General features: G+C 38.8%; 1 protein-coding gene across 1 annotated transcript in view; it reads right to left on the minus strand.

The window, feature by feature from the left end:
- Nucleotides 1–6,253: 6,253 nt before the first annotated feature.
- vps50 (VPS50 EARP/GARPII complex subunit) overlaps nt 6,254–16,669 on the minus strand; it is a 133,721-nt gene continuing 123,305 nt past the window's right edge. Inside the window, exons 26-28 of the mRNA XM_042506207.1 lie at nt 13,798–13,919; nt 8,940–9,129; nt 6,254–8,765 (exon numbers count right to left, since the gene is read on the minus strand). Coding sequence (XP_042362141.1) covers nt 8,646–8,765; nt 8,940–9,129; nt 13,798–13,919 — 432 coding nt within the window. The 3' untranslated portion in view covers nt 6,254–8,645. The remainder of the gene's footprint in view (nt 8,766–8,939; nt 9,130–13,797; nt 13,920–16,669) is intronic.

Below are 16,669 nucleotides of genomic sequence, written 5' to 3' on the forward strand. Positions count from 1 at the left end.
ATTGGTGGGTGAAATATTGGTCTATATGGTAATGGTGACCGCGAAGTGCATTTTCCACAGAAGACAGAGAATGTGAGTAGGTCTGCTTTCCCTTGTATGATGAATCACTTTCATTATTTTGCCATCAAGTAAAAATGAAAATAGTGTAGTCATCTCTGGGTCACTGTTTGGAGGCTCTCCTGTCAGCTTCAAGTGTAAAAGTGAAGAAAAAAAAGTTCTTTCCTGCAATGTGATAATGTTTGGTTTATCTTTAAATACAGTAGTTATTGTAGATGATTTCAACCTATCACATGTTGTCTTTTTTTTTTTTTAAAAAAAGATCATGTTAAGCACAAGATGCAAACCAGAGAAGACAGAATCTGACTAGTGACCTTTTGCATTGACATTATAGTATGTTGTGCTCCATTTCTGTCAGTATCCGTGTCACCTGAAGGGCAAAATGTGATTCCAGTATGTAGATCAAAATTCTTGTTGCATTGAGCTCATGATCAATCAATACGATCTTAATGTAATTTAAACATGCAATAATGGTAAGTCTGTCTTCTTCAACCTTTAGGTCAAACACTTGATCATGCACAGCTAATCGCTTGTTTGCATTATCACGATCATGGTCAACCTTGTAAATTGTTAATATTGACATATTTTTGTATATTAAATTCCCCTCACAATACAAACATGTAAAGTAATCCGAGGACAGTGGTCTGAAGGTGCATAAACAGAAGTGCAAAGATAACACTGCCCTTTTATTATCATATAAGTCAATAATATTTTTGAGTACACACGACACTCAGCAGAGCTTTGCATATAGTGAGGTCATGAATAAACTGCAAACACTATTAGATTTGTGAGATACTGTAGCCGATGTGCAGAGACTCTCATTTGTTATCTGTCTCACTACTCAGAAGTCGTCACTGTTTGCAGTGTTGTGAAAAGGAGGACACGAGGGGGCAAGACCCATGAAATTGCACAGAATAATCTCTTTGTTTGTTTACTAGTTTAAATATTTAGCCTATTAGCATGATTCACACTCCTCTACTGTGTGACGATGGACCTCATTCTGGCTCACTTATCAGGCAGAGTGGATATGAGTCATTTGTTAACAGGAATCTGAAAGTATTCGAGAGTATTAAAATCTGATGAATATTCTGTGCTTTGCAAAGTGGCCTCTGGGCACAGACGCTTTCAGTTTCTAGAAAGGAAAGAATTAACAAGGATACACAGTGTCACTGACGCAAAACGACAGAAAACCATCATACAAGTGCAGAGACACACACTCTTTATGAAAGGCACAGCAGATCAATATGAAGTTAGTAATAAGGGCATTTGCAGAAGCATTTAGAATTTGTCCTATTGCAGTTCTAAATGTCAAAGGTCAAATTCTGTTGTTCACGGTGTCAAGACCATGTGACTGGTAGACAGACCAACTCTAACCTTTACAATAATATTTTATTTCACAGTATTCTTTTTCATACCAGTCTATGTTTAAAATAGTGAAAAAACGTGGAATAACTGTAATAGTGGAGGGATGAAAAAGGAGTAATAGCTCAAAGAAAGTTACCATTGCTGTATGCTATCATGGATTTTCCAACACAAGGGACATAGACCATTAAAAAAATCATTATTATCCCTTTTTCACCAACATGGAACAGTTTATGTTCCAGTTCTTGCACCTAATTTTGAACCATTCTGAGCATTTCAACCAAAAAATAAATTGGTTTGGGACGTGAAAAGCTGGTTCTTAGCTGGAACCAAAAAGTAGCAGATTTTCCATGACCTGAAGTGTAAACTGTGACAAAATCAGTGGGCCTGTCATTCTTTACAGGTTGCAAAGAGAGGATTAAGAAAGTATTTATGAAGACATTACGTGATCATAAGCAATAACTGTGTGTGTGTGTGTGTGTGTGTGTGTGTGTGTGTGTGTGTGTGTGCGCAGTGGTCTCATTAATAGTTGGCCCATGCTTTTTTTGTTTTTGAATATTTGTTCTAACCAAACAAAAGTTAGCAGGTAATAGGAGCGATCTGCCATCTTGCTACTACTGTTTTATTTTGTTGTGCATTATGCAACGCCCTCCGTGGATGATACATCTTTGATTACAAAGGTTCTGATCAAAACTGTTGAGCTGATTTTGCTAGAAATAACCAAGGTCCTGCCCTGAGTCTGTCCGAGTCCTGAACTTAAGTAGATAAAGAACCAAAACTTATTGAGACATGGTCTGTCAAAAATGGCACAACCAAACCTGAGGCTCATGGACTAAGTGCCATCAGATTTAAACCTGCAGCTTAGGACCTGCAGTTCCGGTCAAACACAATGTATGCTATTGTGGAAGATCCTTTTAATAAACATGTAACTATTCATCATTGCAAGTATTCTATTAAGACAATGTTGGCTTAAGACCTTGATTAAGAACAACTACATCAAAATCAAAACCTGAGCTATCCTGCAGCAAAATTAACTGTCAAACTGTCACCTCTTTGAAATTGGATGTCTAAGCATACACTGTTCCCCTCCTTTTTTTTTTTTAAACCGGTAATTTACACCAAAACACAAGTCCAGTGAAGAAAAATCAATACCCATTTCTCAAAGATGGGAGTATTGACTTTGTGTTTTGTAAGAGGGTATTTCCAAGAGCCCCAGAAGGTGCTGCTGATATGAAATTATAGCATGATGTGAACTGGAACAAAAGGATTGATTCATTATGTGTCCATAGACAGTGGTGTCCAAAATAAAAGTTCTGATGTGATAATGTACATGTTATTTGGTTTGAAAATACTATCATACAAAGTCTTGTTTTTTTTATCAGTATACAGAACTGCCCTGAAATATCCATCAATCCTAATTAATTTCCTTATTCTACTTTCTCATATTATCACAGACACCAATTTAACAAGCTGAACTTTAAAACTGACAGCCCCTGCCCGTATGTTTTTTGGGTTTTTATTGAGAGAGAGAGAGGTTTTCCTGCCCTGCTCATGTTTACAACCAGTCACAACATTTGTTTCCGCTCATGCAAAGCCGGTCATGCAACAAATTAGCAACGACTGGCGGAACAAGATTCTCAGAGGGTTGTTGTGAAAGTTCATGCAACTGGGTCTGACATCCAATTAGATTCTTCAATATGTCATACCAGTCAATATATGAGGAGAGAATACAGGCACTATGCTCATTATATACTGGAAATATCTATGGTTATAGAATTACTTGGAGGTATGAATGAATATCCCTTTATGCCATCTGCAACATTTCTAAAACTATTTCCAAACACTTAAAAGCCCATATCTGCAATTGGCCTGATGTAATTGTATTCTGGTTTATAGCAAGCGGAACAATTTTATTAGTGTTACGAATTTGCACTGTGCAACAAATGGGATACTCACCCTGGACCACATGCCATGAACATTCCTAAACTCCCTCCTCGGCTCGGTGAGGTTTGTTTGTGATAGGGCTAAATCAATAAGACCGCTTTAATGAAAAGCTCTGTGAATACACCGTGCTGTCATTATGACAGAGTGAATGGGTTTGCCTTAACCGTGCACAGTTCCCCGGTTACAGTTTTCGATTTTCTGCTCTTACAGAGGGAGACACTAAGATTAAAAGGTCTTCATGTGTGTATGTGGGTTCCACTTAGCCTGACAATGTGTTTTCTACCCCCATCGGCCTGTATCTATTGCGCCGGACCTGCTTTCTTTTCTTCTTTTCTCTGTCAGGCAGGTGACAGCTAACAGTGAGGACAAAACCATTTAGCCTTTCTTTACCCTTATTAATTTACATGCTAAAGAGATAGTTTGGATTTTTTAAAGTGGGTTTTATGAGGTAGTTATGTATAGCCAGTTAGTATTAAACTAGCATTAGCCGGCAAGCAATCATCGTTATTGTGCATGTTACAAAAAAATTCACAATAAGTTGGGTCCAAACCAAAAGTCTTATTTCCAATATCTGTGGTGCTAGTTTGTGTACATTTAAAAGAAATTACGGTATTATCAAAAACATAAAAAGAAGTTGAGATCACAAGACATTATAGCATGTTAGGGATGTTCTTAGGCTACTTTCAAGGTTATGATTGTGTTTGTGGCCTGCGGCCCAGCACGTCTATTCTTTTTGTGACAATGTGTGTCTGTGGGAACCATGCTTGACCTCATATGTTGGTTTTGTTGCGCATGATATGATTGGACAATTTACAGCTTTAATCCTTTTGTATGAATTGAGTTTGATGACTGAAAATTCTCTGCATACCAGTGAAACAGGCAGAACAATGCATTTCTCCTTCAGTAGGTCATTAAAAAAGTAACTTTGTTAATGAGCAATCAACTTTGGTTATTAGTGATGTTTTTGAAAGGTCAGAAAAATTTTGTATCAGTATTTCAAAGCTCAAGATTTCAAAGACAAGTGACTATCAAAAACAATTTCATGTCTGAGAAAATAAAAGACATTTTCATTGATGATGAATGTTAATAAAAAGCAGCTTTCACTGAGCTAGTGAACATTCTTTGGATAATATGGGATCTATATATTATCTGCATTTCATCTCCTACTTAAATAACATCTGCATCTTTTATGTAAAACCAGCACATCTCATCAACATCTCCTCTGGTTACCACATTTGTTTTTACTCCCTCCTCCACCACTGTCACATCTTGTCTTGTCAATCATAATGCAAAGTAAACATTCGTAACAGACTCTGCAAGCATCGTTCTCAGTTACATATGTATGAACAGACATGAATGAAGTTTGTGTGAATGCATATTTGCAGACAGTGAGGGAATAGAAACCATGTAGGCCAGTGATAATGATTTCTATGAGCTTGGCTCATGAAAGTTGGCAGGGGGGCAAAAACACAGTGGCAAAGAGTGCCTGGTCTTTTATGTAAAAGGGTAACTGGGCCACAGCATCACAGGAAGCATACGATCCAACGATCCAGCTGGGCACCCAAATGTGTTGCACAAGGACAGTAGGAGCAGCGGTGTCGGGTAGGTCATAAAAAAAAGTGTTTGAGGGTGGAAGTGGAGGAAAGCTCTGCAAGGAAAGGCAGCACATAAGGGCTGAATGGTCAAATACTGCTACACAAATCGCAAAATCACAGAAACTCAAGGTCACATGTCACCATATTAAATATAAAACTACATCCACACTAGAACACAGATTTACACTCTGACTGAGATGTTTTTTTGTCCAGGTTTAACCGATGATAAAGAAAATAGGTGCATTTCTTTTGCTGTGGAAGATACTGTTCATCAGATGAAACAGACTTAATGTTTTTGTGCATTAAGGCTGCAGGTAATGATTTGCTGGTGTGATGTGGACATCTATATGTAAAGTTACTTCACCAGTAGGCCAGGTCATCTACGTGTTTATGCCCACTCCATGAAAAATAGGTTCACCTCCATCACATTTGATAGAAAAACTGTTGTATAATGAACCAGTATTACTTCCTCGCGGTGGTATGCCTCCGCGAACCAGTCAATTTGTAGTTACAATTTACATTCGCGACTGCCTGACCTCAATGTAGCCACAACAGCTGACAGTTCTTCAAATATGAATGCTGCTGCAAAGAAGTTACAAATTCTGGATGTTTCACGCACATCTTCAAGCCAGCAGCAAAGAAGATCTATACAATCAATACAGTTTCAAGATGGGCACTCAAGATCACTTCATTCTGGAGTTCAAGTGGACGTTGGTGCCAAAGCTGAGGAAATTCCCTCAAACTACTTTGGATCTCTCGTGAGAATGAAACAAACCAAGGTCACAGGGAACTTGACCTTTGTCCACCCGAATCTATTCACTTCATCCTTAAGTCCAAGTGGACGTTTCTGCCAAATTTGAGGAAATTCCTCTAGGTGTTTTTAAAATATCTCGTTTATAAAAATGAAACGGTCGCAGAGTCACAGTGACCTTGATAAATTAGAAGAAATTCCCTCAAGGAATTCCTCAGATATAGAAGGACAACTCAAAAACAAAATGCCTCCTGTCATGGCTTTGCAAGAGTGGATGCATAAAAACAGTGACTCATCAGAGTTATGAGTCCTCGTAGCTCTTTCAGTTCAAACTGATCAGCAGGCTCCTCCTAAACAGAGAGGCGGAGGGCTTGTACCCACACAGGAAGCTGCATCAATTAATCTGACAGCGATGTGCTCCTGGCTGAGTTAAGCATCATTAGGATGGACAGCAGTGCTGCTGGAAGGTGACACTCATATTCTGATGAACAGTGACAACAACTCGATCAAAACTGCTGAACACAGAGATTTTAAAGGTTGAATATGAGTTATAGATTATGCAGTTTATTAATGGCACAGTAAGGAAGTGGGTCAAAATAACAGAGTCCATTGTTAGTGTGTTTATTATGTTAGAATAATTTTGGTTCAACCTACAGTTCAAACATCGATTACTGATTTTCACTATAGTGCACTTGACCCTTAACATAATTTGACATTGTTAAAATATTTGTATTCAGCTGATAAGTTACAAGATACTGAGTGGTGATAAATGACAAGCACACTTTCAGCAATTATCATATAAAAACCCAAACGAGACACAAAGCAAGAAATAAATACAGACGTTGTCCAAAACATTCACATTTACAGTATTCTTCTTAGAACAGCTGCACACAAAATTTGAAGCCATATCAAAAACTGTAACTTCATGTTTTAACCTCCTGTTGGCAGTATATCAATCTGCCCGCAGCAGGTATGGTCAAGTTAAATTAATGGAGGTGGGAGGAGGTGGAGAGCCTTCAAGCTTTGGAGGACAGCTCTCGAAGTTAACAGCTGAACTACTAACTCATGAGAAATCACATAAACAGTACCTGACTGAAACAAACTTACAAAGCAAGAATGCCAGACTGAATTCAAAGACAGGCTCTCAAAAAACTCCTCAGATATGACGAACAAATGCAGCTAGTGCAGATAAACACAAAGTTAACGCTAACTACAACAATTTATATTATTTTCAGAATCATCATTATATTAGATTTATGTAATTAGTAGACAAAACAAACAAAACAAAGAAGCAGAGCACCTAATCAGGCACAACAAATACCCTGAAGTGAAATAATATACAGGGAACATATGGGCTGCGGAAATAATTCACAACAAAAAAATGAGCAATAATCCAAAACTGCGGAGTCTCCATCTGTGGGGAACATTCAATTATGTGACAAAGCTTTAAATCAGATAGCGGAGGTTTTCAACTTCTGCACACTCTTCTTGAGTCTGTAATTGGGACGTATTTATCACAAAACTTTACGACATTATGCAGCTGACAAATTCATAAATCACATTTAATCTCAAAGTTGGAGCTGTATCAGAAATTGATCATGTTTGGTGGAAACAGATGGAATGCTGTTAACGGCCATAAAGCTACACTTCACGTTACAATGTTAGCACCTGTTTACACCTGGTGTTTACATGCCTCTTAGGTGATCCGATCAAGGCGGACAGCTCTAAGTCTGGCCTGTTCACATTTGGCATTAGAATGTGATGTGTCTCCACATGAATCTCAAGAGACCATTGATGATTGGATCTCACTTCCCTGCTCTGTCTGCACTTAAACCTGTGAATCATTTTTATTTGCAAAGACCAAATGAGTTTTTGTATTTAATCAGCCAGAGGTTGATTGTACCATATGCTCTCCCTCTGCTAGTAGACCACTGCTGCAGGAGTGCAAGCGCTGTGCCGGGAACAGCTAGTAAAAGTCCACCTGGCCACAGGCCTAACAGTTAGCAACATACAGCTAATGTTTCTTTTTAGCTATTAACAAGATTAACAACAGATTAGAGCTGTTTCACTGTTGGCGTGAGTCTGTTGGGACTGTTTAACAGCTGCTGCTGCTTTGTTAGCTCGTGCTAACTGAGCAGACACTAAACTGACGGTTTGCTGGAAAGATACTGGCTCCAGAGACGCTCCCTCAGCTCTGCGTCTGTCTAACTGCAGCAACAGAAAGTTTTCTTAAGCAAAGACTTCAGACGAGTCGGTGTTTCTTTAATGTGGCCAAGGACACTGCTACACTGCTGAAAGAATGAGGCCATATGTGGCCCAGACCACCTGCGAATGTGTTCCAAGTGATTAGATCTTAAGACTTATTGAGGACGTATTGAGTGCATTCACACCTGTACCTATTGCTGTCCACATGTGATCCGATCACTCGGGAAGCATATTAATATCAGGTGTAAACAGGGCCTTAGATCCTGTATTTGTAGTTGCTTAAGTGAAACTCAAGATCTGTTCCACATTGTCACTGAAAAGACTGAAACTGTTGTGGTTGCGGACAATTTGCAGAAAAATTTTATATGCACTATGTTTGTTAAATGGAAATGTGAGTGCATGCAAGATGGTATTCCTACTGTAATGCATCAAGTAACTGCTGCATGCTTGAGAGTGAAAGTATTAGTATTTATGGTCATCAGAATATCACAAGTGATATATGTTGTCAGGGTTGTACATCAACAGATAATGAGCATTTGGCTAACATTTGAGTGTTAAATTGCAGCATACAGTAGCTCTACTTCTGTATGTGCTGTACAGCTCGTTGAACACACCACAACATGTACGCTCTAAACTGCAAATACAGACATTCTACGCGGAGCTCCGCTGTGGGAAGTTCCTCCTTTTTGGAGTGTCCGTCTCAGTGGAGAGTCCACTCATCGTTCATCAGCCTATCTCTTGGGTCTGTCAATGTCGTCAATGGCCGCCAGGAGTTTCTGACGAGCCTTCTTGTTTATATGTGAACCCAAACAAACATTCACCAAGTTGGCCAGCTGCTTCATGGAGTATTCCTGCACAAAAACACAAAAAGAGCATCAGCAAAACAGACATGTCGCCTCTCAGCATGAGGCTCTCAGAGAAATTCAGGTGCTCACATTTTGGAGAAAATGAAAACAGCTACTTCAATTTTATATTTAGTTTTGTTTAGAAGCTAATGCTACAATCCACCATCGTCCCTGTCTCACCCTGTGATTCTTGATAAACTGCTCCATGTCATTCTCTGTCAGGTAATAGGCCTTGATGTAAGTTTCGACAAACTCTTTATCGGGGATGGGTCGCAGGTCGGTCAGCTTCTCCAGCTTCATGAGGAACTGTTGGAAGTCCAGCTGCATCAGGGCCCGACCCTCATTGCTACATTTCTTCACATTAGCATAGCTACAGCAGAAGTTGGGGAAAGAGAAGATTATCATTTCGTCAAATATTCAGCTAGAAGTAAAATATGTATGAAAAGCAAGTACAGTCATAGACATTTTTTATTGATTCATGACAGTCATCACATGTGCTGGTCATGTGTGTCTATGCTACATTACAGACCTCAATATAGCACATTTACTGAAATATTGAGCGCATTCACACCTCTCTTTTCTATTTATTTCTATTATAAAACTTTTTAACACTTGCTTCTAAAAACTATTATGGATTCTGAGTGTCTCCTATCATCTGTTACATTAAATTACCTCACATTACTTTGTTTACTTTACTGCTGGAGCTTTTACAATATTAACATTTTGATTCAAATACTGATAGAAATTGGCATATGACGAGGTGAAATACATCTTCTAGACTTTTATTGCATAATAAATTCACAGTAGGGAGCTAACGTACAAGAATATTAAGCCATTGCAGCGTGACTTTCTCCTTAAAGGGACAGTTCAATCTAAAATCAAATGTTTCCTCTTACCTGTAGTACTATTTATCAATCTAGATGGTTTTGATGTAAGCTGTGGGGTGATGGAGATATCGGCCGCAGAGATGTCTGCCTTCCCTTCAATATAATGGAGCTTGATGACTATCGGCTTGAGATGCTCAAAGTGCCAGAAAAAGTCAACAGCAATGTCTCTTTACAGAAAACACGACCCGGTTACTCAAGTTAATCCACAGATCTGTTGGGAGCAGTTTCGTATCAGAACTATTTACTTTCTCTGAAACTATACACGCCAACTGGATCAACACACAAAAAGAAAGGACAGAGCAGTCTACAATAACTTTGTCTTCATCCTGTCAAGCTATAACTTATGCACCGAGTTTGTGCTGCACACCATTTAAAGTTTTAAAATTCACTAAACAGAATTAAAACTTAATATTTTTATTTTTGCTTAAAGATTTAAAAGGCATTTTGATGCACTCAATAGGTACATTTCTCTCAAATTTTGATTTTTATGTTAGTGAGCACAAGATTCAGATTCTGACTGATTCTATGGGGCATCTGTGACCAAAAATGCATTTGTGTAGCACTTGATCCTGATAATTTCTTTTTTCCAAAGATAAAACTTCACATTTTAAAGTGATCTTTTATTGTGACCATCCAAAGGCACAGCTGTGTAGTAATGATGCTGTTTGGTCAGCATCTTGATATGCAACAACTGTCAGTGTGAACTACTCACTAATTTGGAGTTTAATAAGATTTTCACAAAAAAGACGGAGAGAAAGAGAGAACCATATCTATGAATCACATCAAAAAGTCTTAGATCTTTAACAAAAGCCTGTGAAAAATGGGAGCAAAAAGAAATGTGTTTAAATTTTTGTTCAGCGTAGTTTTTGTCACTGCATGTGTTTGACTGAATCTTTTTTTGTCTGGTTTTCTTCTTTTCCTTTTATCTTGTTTTGTGTGTATGTTCAGAATCAAATCAGTCAAATAAAATTATTTTTAAAAAACCAACTGATTATTATAAAAGTTGTGTAGTGAACCAGTTTTTGAATTATCTATTTAAAAGTGCATTTTGGTAGAGCTTGACATGGTTTGAGTTTTAAACATTCATAAGATGAATTAACCCTATAAACAGAGTGTGAAGAATTAACACCTTTAACATTATGTCTAAGATACCTTTGTACTGTATCACAGAGATACTCACTGCTACGAAATTACAGTCTCAGTGAATTAGTTAGTTAGTGTCTAAGAAACACAGCGATGGCAGAAGCTCCAGGAAAATGATCATTATCCCACCACAAGCAGCTCCTGCAAAGAAGCAACATTTCACGGCAAAAAAAAGAAATCTTTTTACTTTCCAACACTGGAGACAGCTTTTGGAGAGTAAAAAGATGCACTCTGAACATTTCCTTTAGAAATATCTAAAGTTGGCTATTTACCGAAACATATCTTTATTGTAACTAATGACAACACAAACTGTCGGCTTAGAGTCATTTAAAGAGTGAACTACTGACCCCTCATTCAGCTGAACTGGGTGGCAGGTAATTACAAATCGGAGAAATGTCTGTGTCTGCATGGGTCCTATATTAAATATGAAGTCAGGTAGGTCCACACAGCTGTCTGTGCCGTGTCAGTAAATTCATGTGTGGCCCAGAGTATTCATGTATTTCTGTGTGTGTGTGTGTGTGTGTGTGTTTGCATTGGCAGCGGGCATTTTTGTCCGCTGGCAGGTCAGCGTCTGTGACATCTACAGTACATTAACACACCACACAGACAGGTCTGCTCTCTCGCTGTCTCACGCTTCAGCTTTTCACTTTTCTGCTTCCATTTTCTGCCTCACCCTCTCTCTTTCTCTCTTTCTCTCACTCTCTCTCTCTTTCTCTCCCTCTCTCTCATCACCTCTTGCTGTCATCCTCATGCTCTCTCTTTTGCTTGTCATGCCTGCCAGAATTTGCCACTGAGTGTTTGAGCTTCACCTCAGAATGCTAACAGAGCCGTTTCTGCGTGTCTGAGGGGAGATGAGCGCTGGACAGAGAAATTGAATAACAGGCTGAGCGAGCGGGAGTACAAACAAACAAATATGACCACTTTGCCTCGGTTTTCCAGAGAGGCGGGAGATGTGTGTGTGTGTGTGTGTGTGTGTGTGTGTGTGTGTCTGTGTGTGGAGGGAGTGTACTGGGAGAACCAGGCAGATGCAGGAGTCTGCAAAAGCAGCTTAAATCTGAAGTGCTTTGCAGTCGTTATGGGTCATTTGTTCATTGGAAAGGGTTCAAAAGTCTTCTCTTCTCTTCTCGGCCAGTTTGGGCGAGCCTTCCACTGATGCTTAATATCCAATGTTCTCGTTTCCTTTTTAAGCACTAAACCACTTAAAAAGCATTTGTTTTTTACCTAAACCATTTCCTGCGGCTGCCATTAAATCCTCACCAACACTTTCACTGTAACCTGCACAAATTAGCAGCTCAGAGGGACTCTGGCTTCAATTTCTTGTTCTCAACGAAATGTGTGTCACCTCATGATAATTGTCAGCTGTTAGCAACTCGCTTTGTCACCATCCAGTCGGCGTGACTCAGTGTTGCTGTGAATCCAGTCAGAGGAGGTTTATAACACCAACAATCTAAAAACCTACTTCACACATCCACTTGACGGACACTCAGTGGGAGTACAGCGATGCAGGTGCTGAGGAAAAAACACGCTCTGACGTTCTCTCACCTATCAAAACCCATATGTTCTGCTTACGAGGGAGACAGTAGTGAAATGCATTATAAGGGATGTGTCAAAAGTGTTTTGCGGTTTGTGTGAGTGGCCTGTGTCATGTAATTCCCTGATGGAGAGATGCGCCTGGCACAGAGGGTTTGCCAGCATGAGGAGAAAAGAAGGTGACGGGAATTTAATGGTTTTCTTTACTCCAAGGGAACTTGGCAACAGAGTCTCCAGGTTTCTTATGTGCTGTAGGTAATTTTCTCTATTCGTCATGGTGCTTGACAACATGCTTTGGAAAGACTTTTTTCAAATTTATGATGTGCAGATGTTCAAACTGAGGGATTAACAAAGAAAGACTTAAAGAGGAGAAAAAAAATCCACTTCTCCTCGATCATAATCTCTGCAGGCTTCCCTGCGAAGACGCAGTGGATGAGAGTGTTGGCTTCAAATCTCTGGGATGCAATAACTCACAAATGCGGTTTGGTACGTGCAGCTTACAGACATATTTTAAGACTGTGACCTGAGAGTAAAGAGACCTTTTCAAGCAAAAATGGCTGTTGTAACAAGACAATGGCTGAAAAAAACCCACTATTCTATGGGTCTGCACTGTATTTATCATGGTTACATTACCAAGCTGAATAATTCATGATGCTAAAATGTGGATTGAGCAATCTTTGTGTTTTGTGAACACTTCTTTCCTCCCTGCAGCGCAGTCTCTATTCAACTAAAATAGCACTGACCTGCTTCTTGAAAAGCCACTGAGATATCCTAAATAAATATTTAATACACAAACACCTTACTGCTGACTGACGTATTCACTATACTGACAAAATATCAGCTCTATATTAATGAATGAGTGTATTTAGTCTGATAGGAAGTGCTGCATTTAAAGTAATCTGGGCAGGAAAACTATTGTCCTCTTTAAATGTGTTTGGGTAGGTGACAAGAGTCTTACTCAAACCTGGATGTGTTTTTGTAGATATGAAGAATTGGATGTTACTTGTTTGGAAAGCCTGGTGTGACAAAATCAGCCAAGGACAAACTGCAGTCTGCTCTTATCCTTCAAGTGCTCTTAGCTAGAATAAATACAAATGCACGAAGTGTACAGAGAAGTGCATCATGCTCATGTAAAGATGCATGAACTGCAATTAGAATTTAATCATTTCCCTCTGCTTCTTAATGCTACAACAATCTCTTAATGAGCCTAATGTGTTTTTATCAGATATTATATTATGTACTTATGGAGTTTTATTAAATATTCAAATCAATCCTTTTTTATTCTTAATAGATGATTAATTAGATTATATGACCTTCAGCTCAAAGACTGTCACACTGCTTTTTTGAATCACTGTTTGTTCTACAGAGATTTTAACAACATTCTGCAGACAAGAAAGCTCTGGGTGCAACTTCACCAGACTGATGTCAGATAGCGCACATCCCTTTGATGCTGAAGAGCTATTTTATGACCTTCTTACCCTTCTACTAGAGTCCTGTTGGCCAGGCGGATGCAGTGCTCCCACAGGACGTTGGACACAGGCAGCGGGATGCGGACATGCCTGGAAACATCCCCCAGCCGCTTGTTAAATTGCTCAAATTCCTGAGAAGTGAGAGGAGAAAGCAAAGATGAACATATATTTTAAGATTGGCAGAAATAAATAACATTGAAGAGGTGGATTTCTTTGTTTTTGTCAGTGTGAAACCTCTTTACGTAGTCGGACACATTAACTTGTGTTACATAGAAATATGATATCTAGGGGTAAAAACATGTTACTGGCTTGTGAGAAGTATATTAAACAAACACAAATCCACATACAATATAGGAGATTTTTAAAAGAAAAACAATCCACTATGGGACCAGTACAACTTTGTTTCCCAACTGGCATACATAAACAAAACAAAAGTCTCCGTGAACAACAATATAAATGTTTCTCCGACTCGCTCTCTACTCTGTGTTCCTGGATGACACCCAAATCCAGCTCCTCCAAACCTATCTTGGAAAAGCTGAACAGTGTTATAAAACTACCACATGCTGTGAATTGCACAATCCAGTAATTTACAGTCTGCAAAGAATAAACTGCAATATGTTTTTTTTTCTATCTCTTTTTCTAAGGACGTTTACTTTATTTATCAGGGAAGGAGAGGTTAATCTTGACCATTCCTACAGTGACAAATGATTCCCCTTCAGTTTCCTTAAGTGACCAGGGGGAAATAGGAATATTTTAAATAAATACAAAATACAACCATTGACAGTTACATCCATGCCCTAAGCTAAAATAAAAAAGTCCCTCCCTAGTTTTTAAAAGTCTCAAAATAAAACCATTTTTTATAAATGAACATTCAGTACATACATGTAGCATACAGTCCATACTGAATAGTGGGACACCCCTAAATATTTTTTTCCTTTAGCCTACACTATGTCTGTCTATGTCTAGTAACTCTACTTTAACAAAGCGTACTTAATGATTTTGCAGTCTGGACAGATGAACACAACATCCTGAAGTACTGAGCAGACACAGGAAGGAAGTATAAATCCGCCAAGCTACAAATCAGGCTTTAAAACAAATCATTTATTTGCTGCTGAATACTGTGGAACATCCCAGCTGCACTCATTCATTAACTTTTTGATGTTTATATATGCTTTAACTTACAGTCAGTCCGTATTCTGCCTTTGGGCTCTTTAATTTCTATATATTAAAACACACTCTAGGTGACACTTGAGACATGTAGTTAATATCATCAGCAGGCTCTATCTCACCATTTCTTATTAAAAAAACAACATTTTCATGCCCAAGCACAGATAAAAGGACACCAGTCATGAGGGTGTTGTTTACATCTGGCCTCCAAATGTTCTCCCTTTTATGTTTTAACCCACACAAAAAAAGCAGAAACATCCCGCAGGAGGATGCGGGCTGCAGGACAAAAAGATGTACTGGACAGTTTTGGTCACAAGTGGCCCACAGCTACATGTGCCATGTTTTTGATGCTTCTTGTCTGTAGCTATAAACACTCAGGATGGGGCTTCAGCTCTGCCAAACACTTAATGTGTACTCACTGCACTCTGAAATGCTCAATTATTGATGATATCACACAGTTATAATATTATGTTGCAGTTTAAAAGGAAGAAACTGCAGTAAGGACTATAAGGACAATAAGGACTGTGCATAAACATGACGGATGTGTCTCAGGTAAAGTACTTGTTTTTCTTGTGTGTTTATATGTGTCTGCTGACTTTAATTCAAACTGCGTCACATTAAAAAATGAAGCTGAATTTTAAGGCGCGCACACTTACCATTAATTTTGCAACCAAGAATGAAATGTTATTCATTCACAAACAATCCCACAATAGTTTCTGACTTAAGCAGTCTGTCAATGAAGTCATTCGAAGGCTGCTGCATTTCCTTGCCACTTTATATGCAAATCAGTGCTATTGCTGAATGCAAGTGATCAACCTGAATTCATGAATAAAATATTCCCCAGAGTGGAGGACGACAAAATGTAACGCACACTTTTCCATCAATGCACAAAACAAAATCTGTTTGTATTACGAGTGTCTGACAAGTTGGCAAAGAGGGTCATTAGCGGCTGATTGGGAAAAGTACATGCTGGTTGTAATATGCACTGTCAGTCCATCAGCTGGACTATTTTGACATAGTTGGACATTTAAAGCAGGCTGGTGAGATGGAGATTTTCACCTTAGGCAATTTAGCTCATATGCGTAATTAGTTAGACATAACTACAGAGCTGCCAGAGCCAGACAAAGATCTATAAGCCACTCAGGAATTCAAAATGTGAGCTTGAGTTTTTTTCACAAGCAGATATTTGTGACTGGATTGTGTGTAGATTTATTTAATATGGCTACATCGATTTATCGGCATTACATTGCTATCAGCTGATATCAGCCGGTGCCAGTGGCCGATGTTTTTCTGTTGTGCCACATCAGTTTCACACAGGTTAAAAAGCAGGGCTCGAAACTCTGGGCACAAAAGAAAATGTGTTCAAATGAACAGGAATTTCGCCCTGGGACACATTCAGGACAAAGGACACAGTAAACTCACTATCAACACATCAAAGGACGACCCTGTTGTTTACCTGATAATGCTACATTTGTGCTGATTTCGGCAGGAGAGCTTAACCTCAGCTGTTAGTAGCTGGTGATGAACGACCAGCTGGCGAAGGTTGAATTCAGTTACATTATGATGAGTTCAAGCTCTCTTTGGTAAAAATGAGAATTAGGCAAAAGTGAATTATAACTTTCTCACGATGTGTTCAAATGTAATCTTTTTTGGGTAAGAAATCTGAATAAATAGAGAGGTTTAAAGGACAAATTTGTTGATGTTTTCACAGCAA

The sequence above is a fragment of the Plectropomus leopardus genome, chromosome 18 (assembly GCF_008729295.1).
Source record: "Plectropomus leopardus isolate mb chromosome 18, YSFRI_Pleo_2.0, whole genome shotgun sequence".
Classification (NCBI taxonomy): Eukaryota; Metazoa; Chordata; class Actinopteri; order Perciformes; family Serranidae; genus Plectropomus; species Plectropomus leopardus.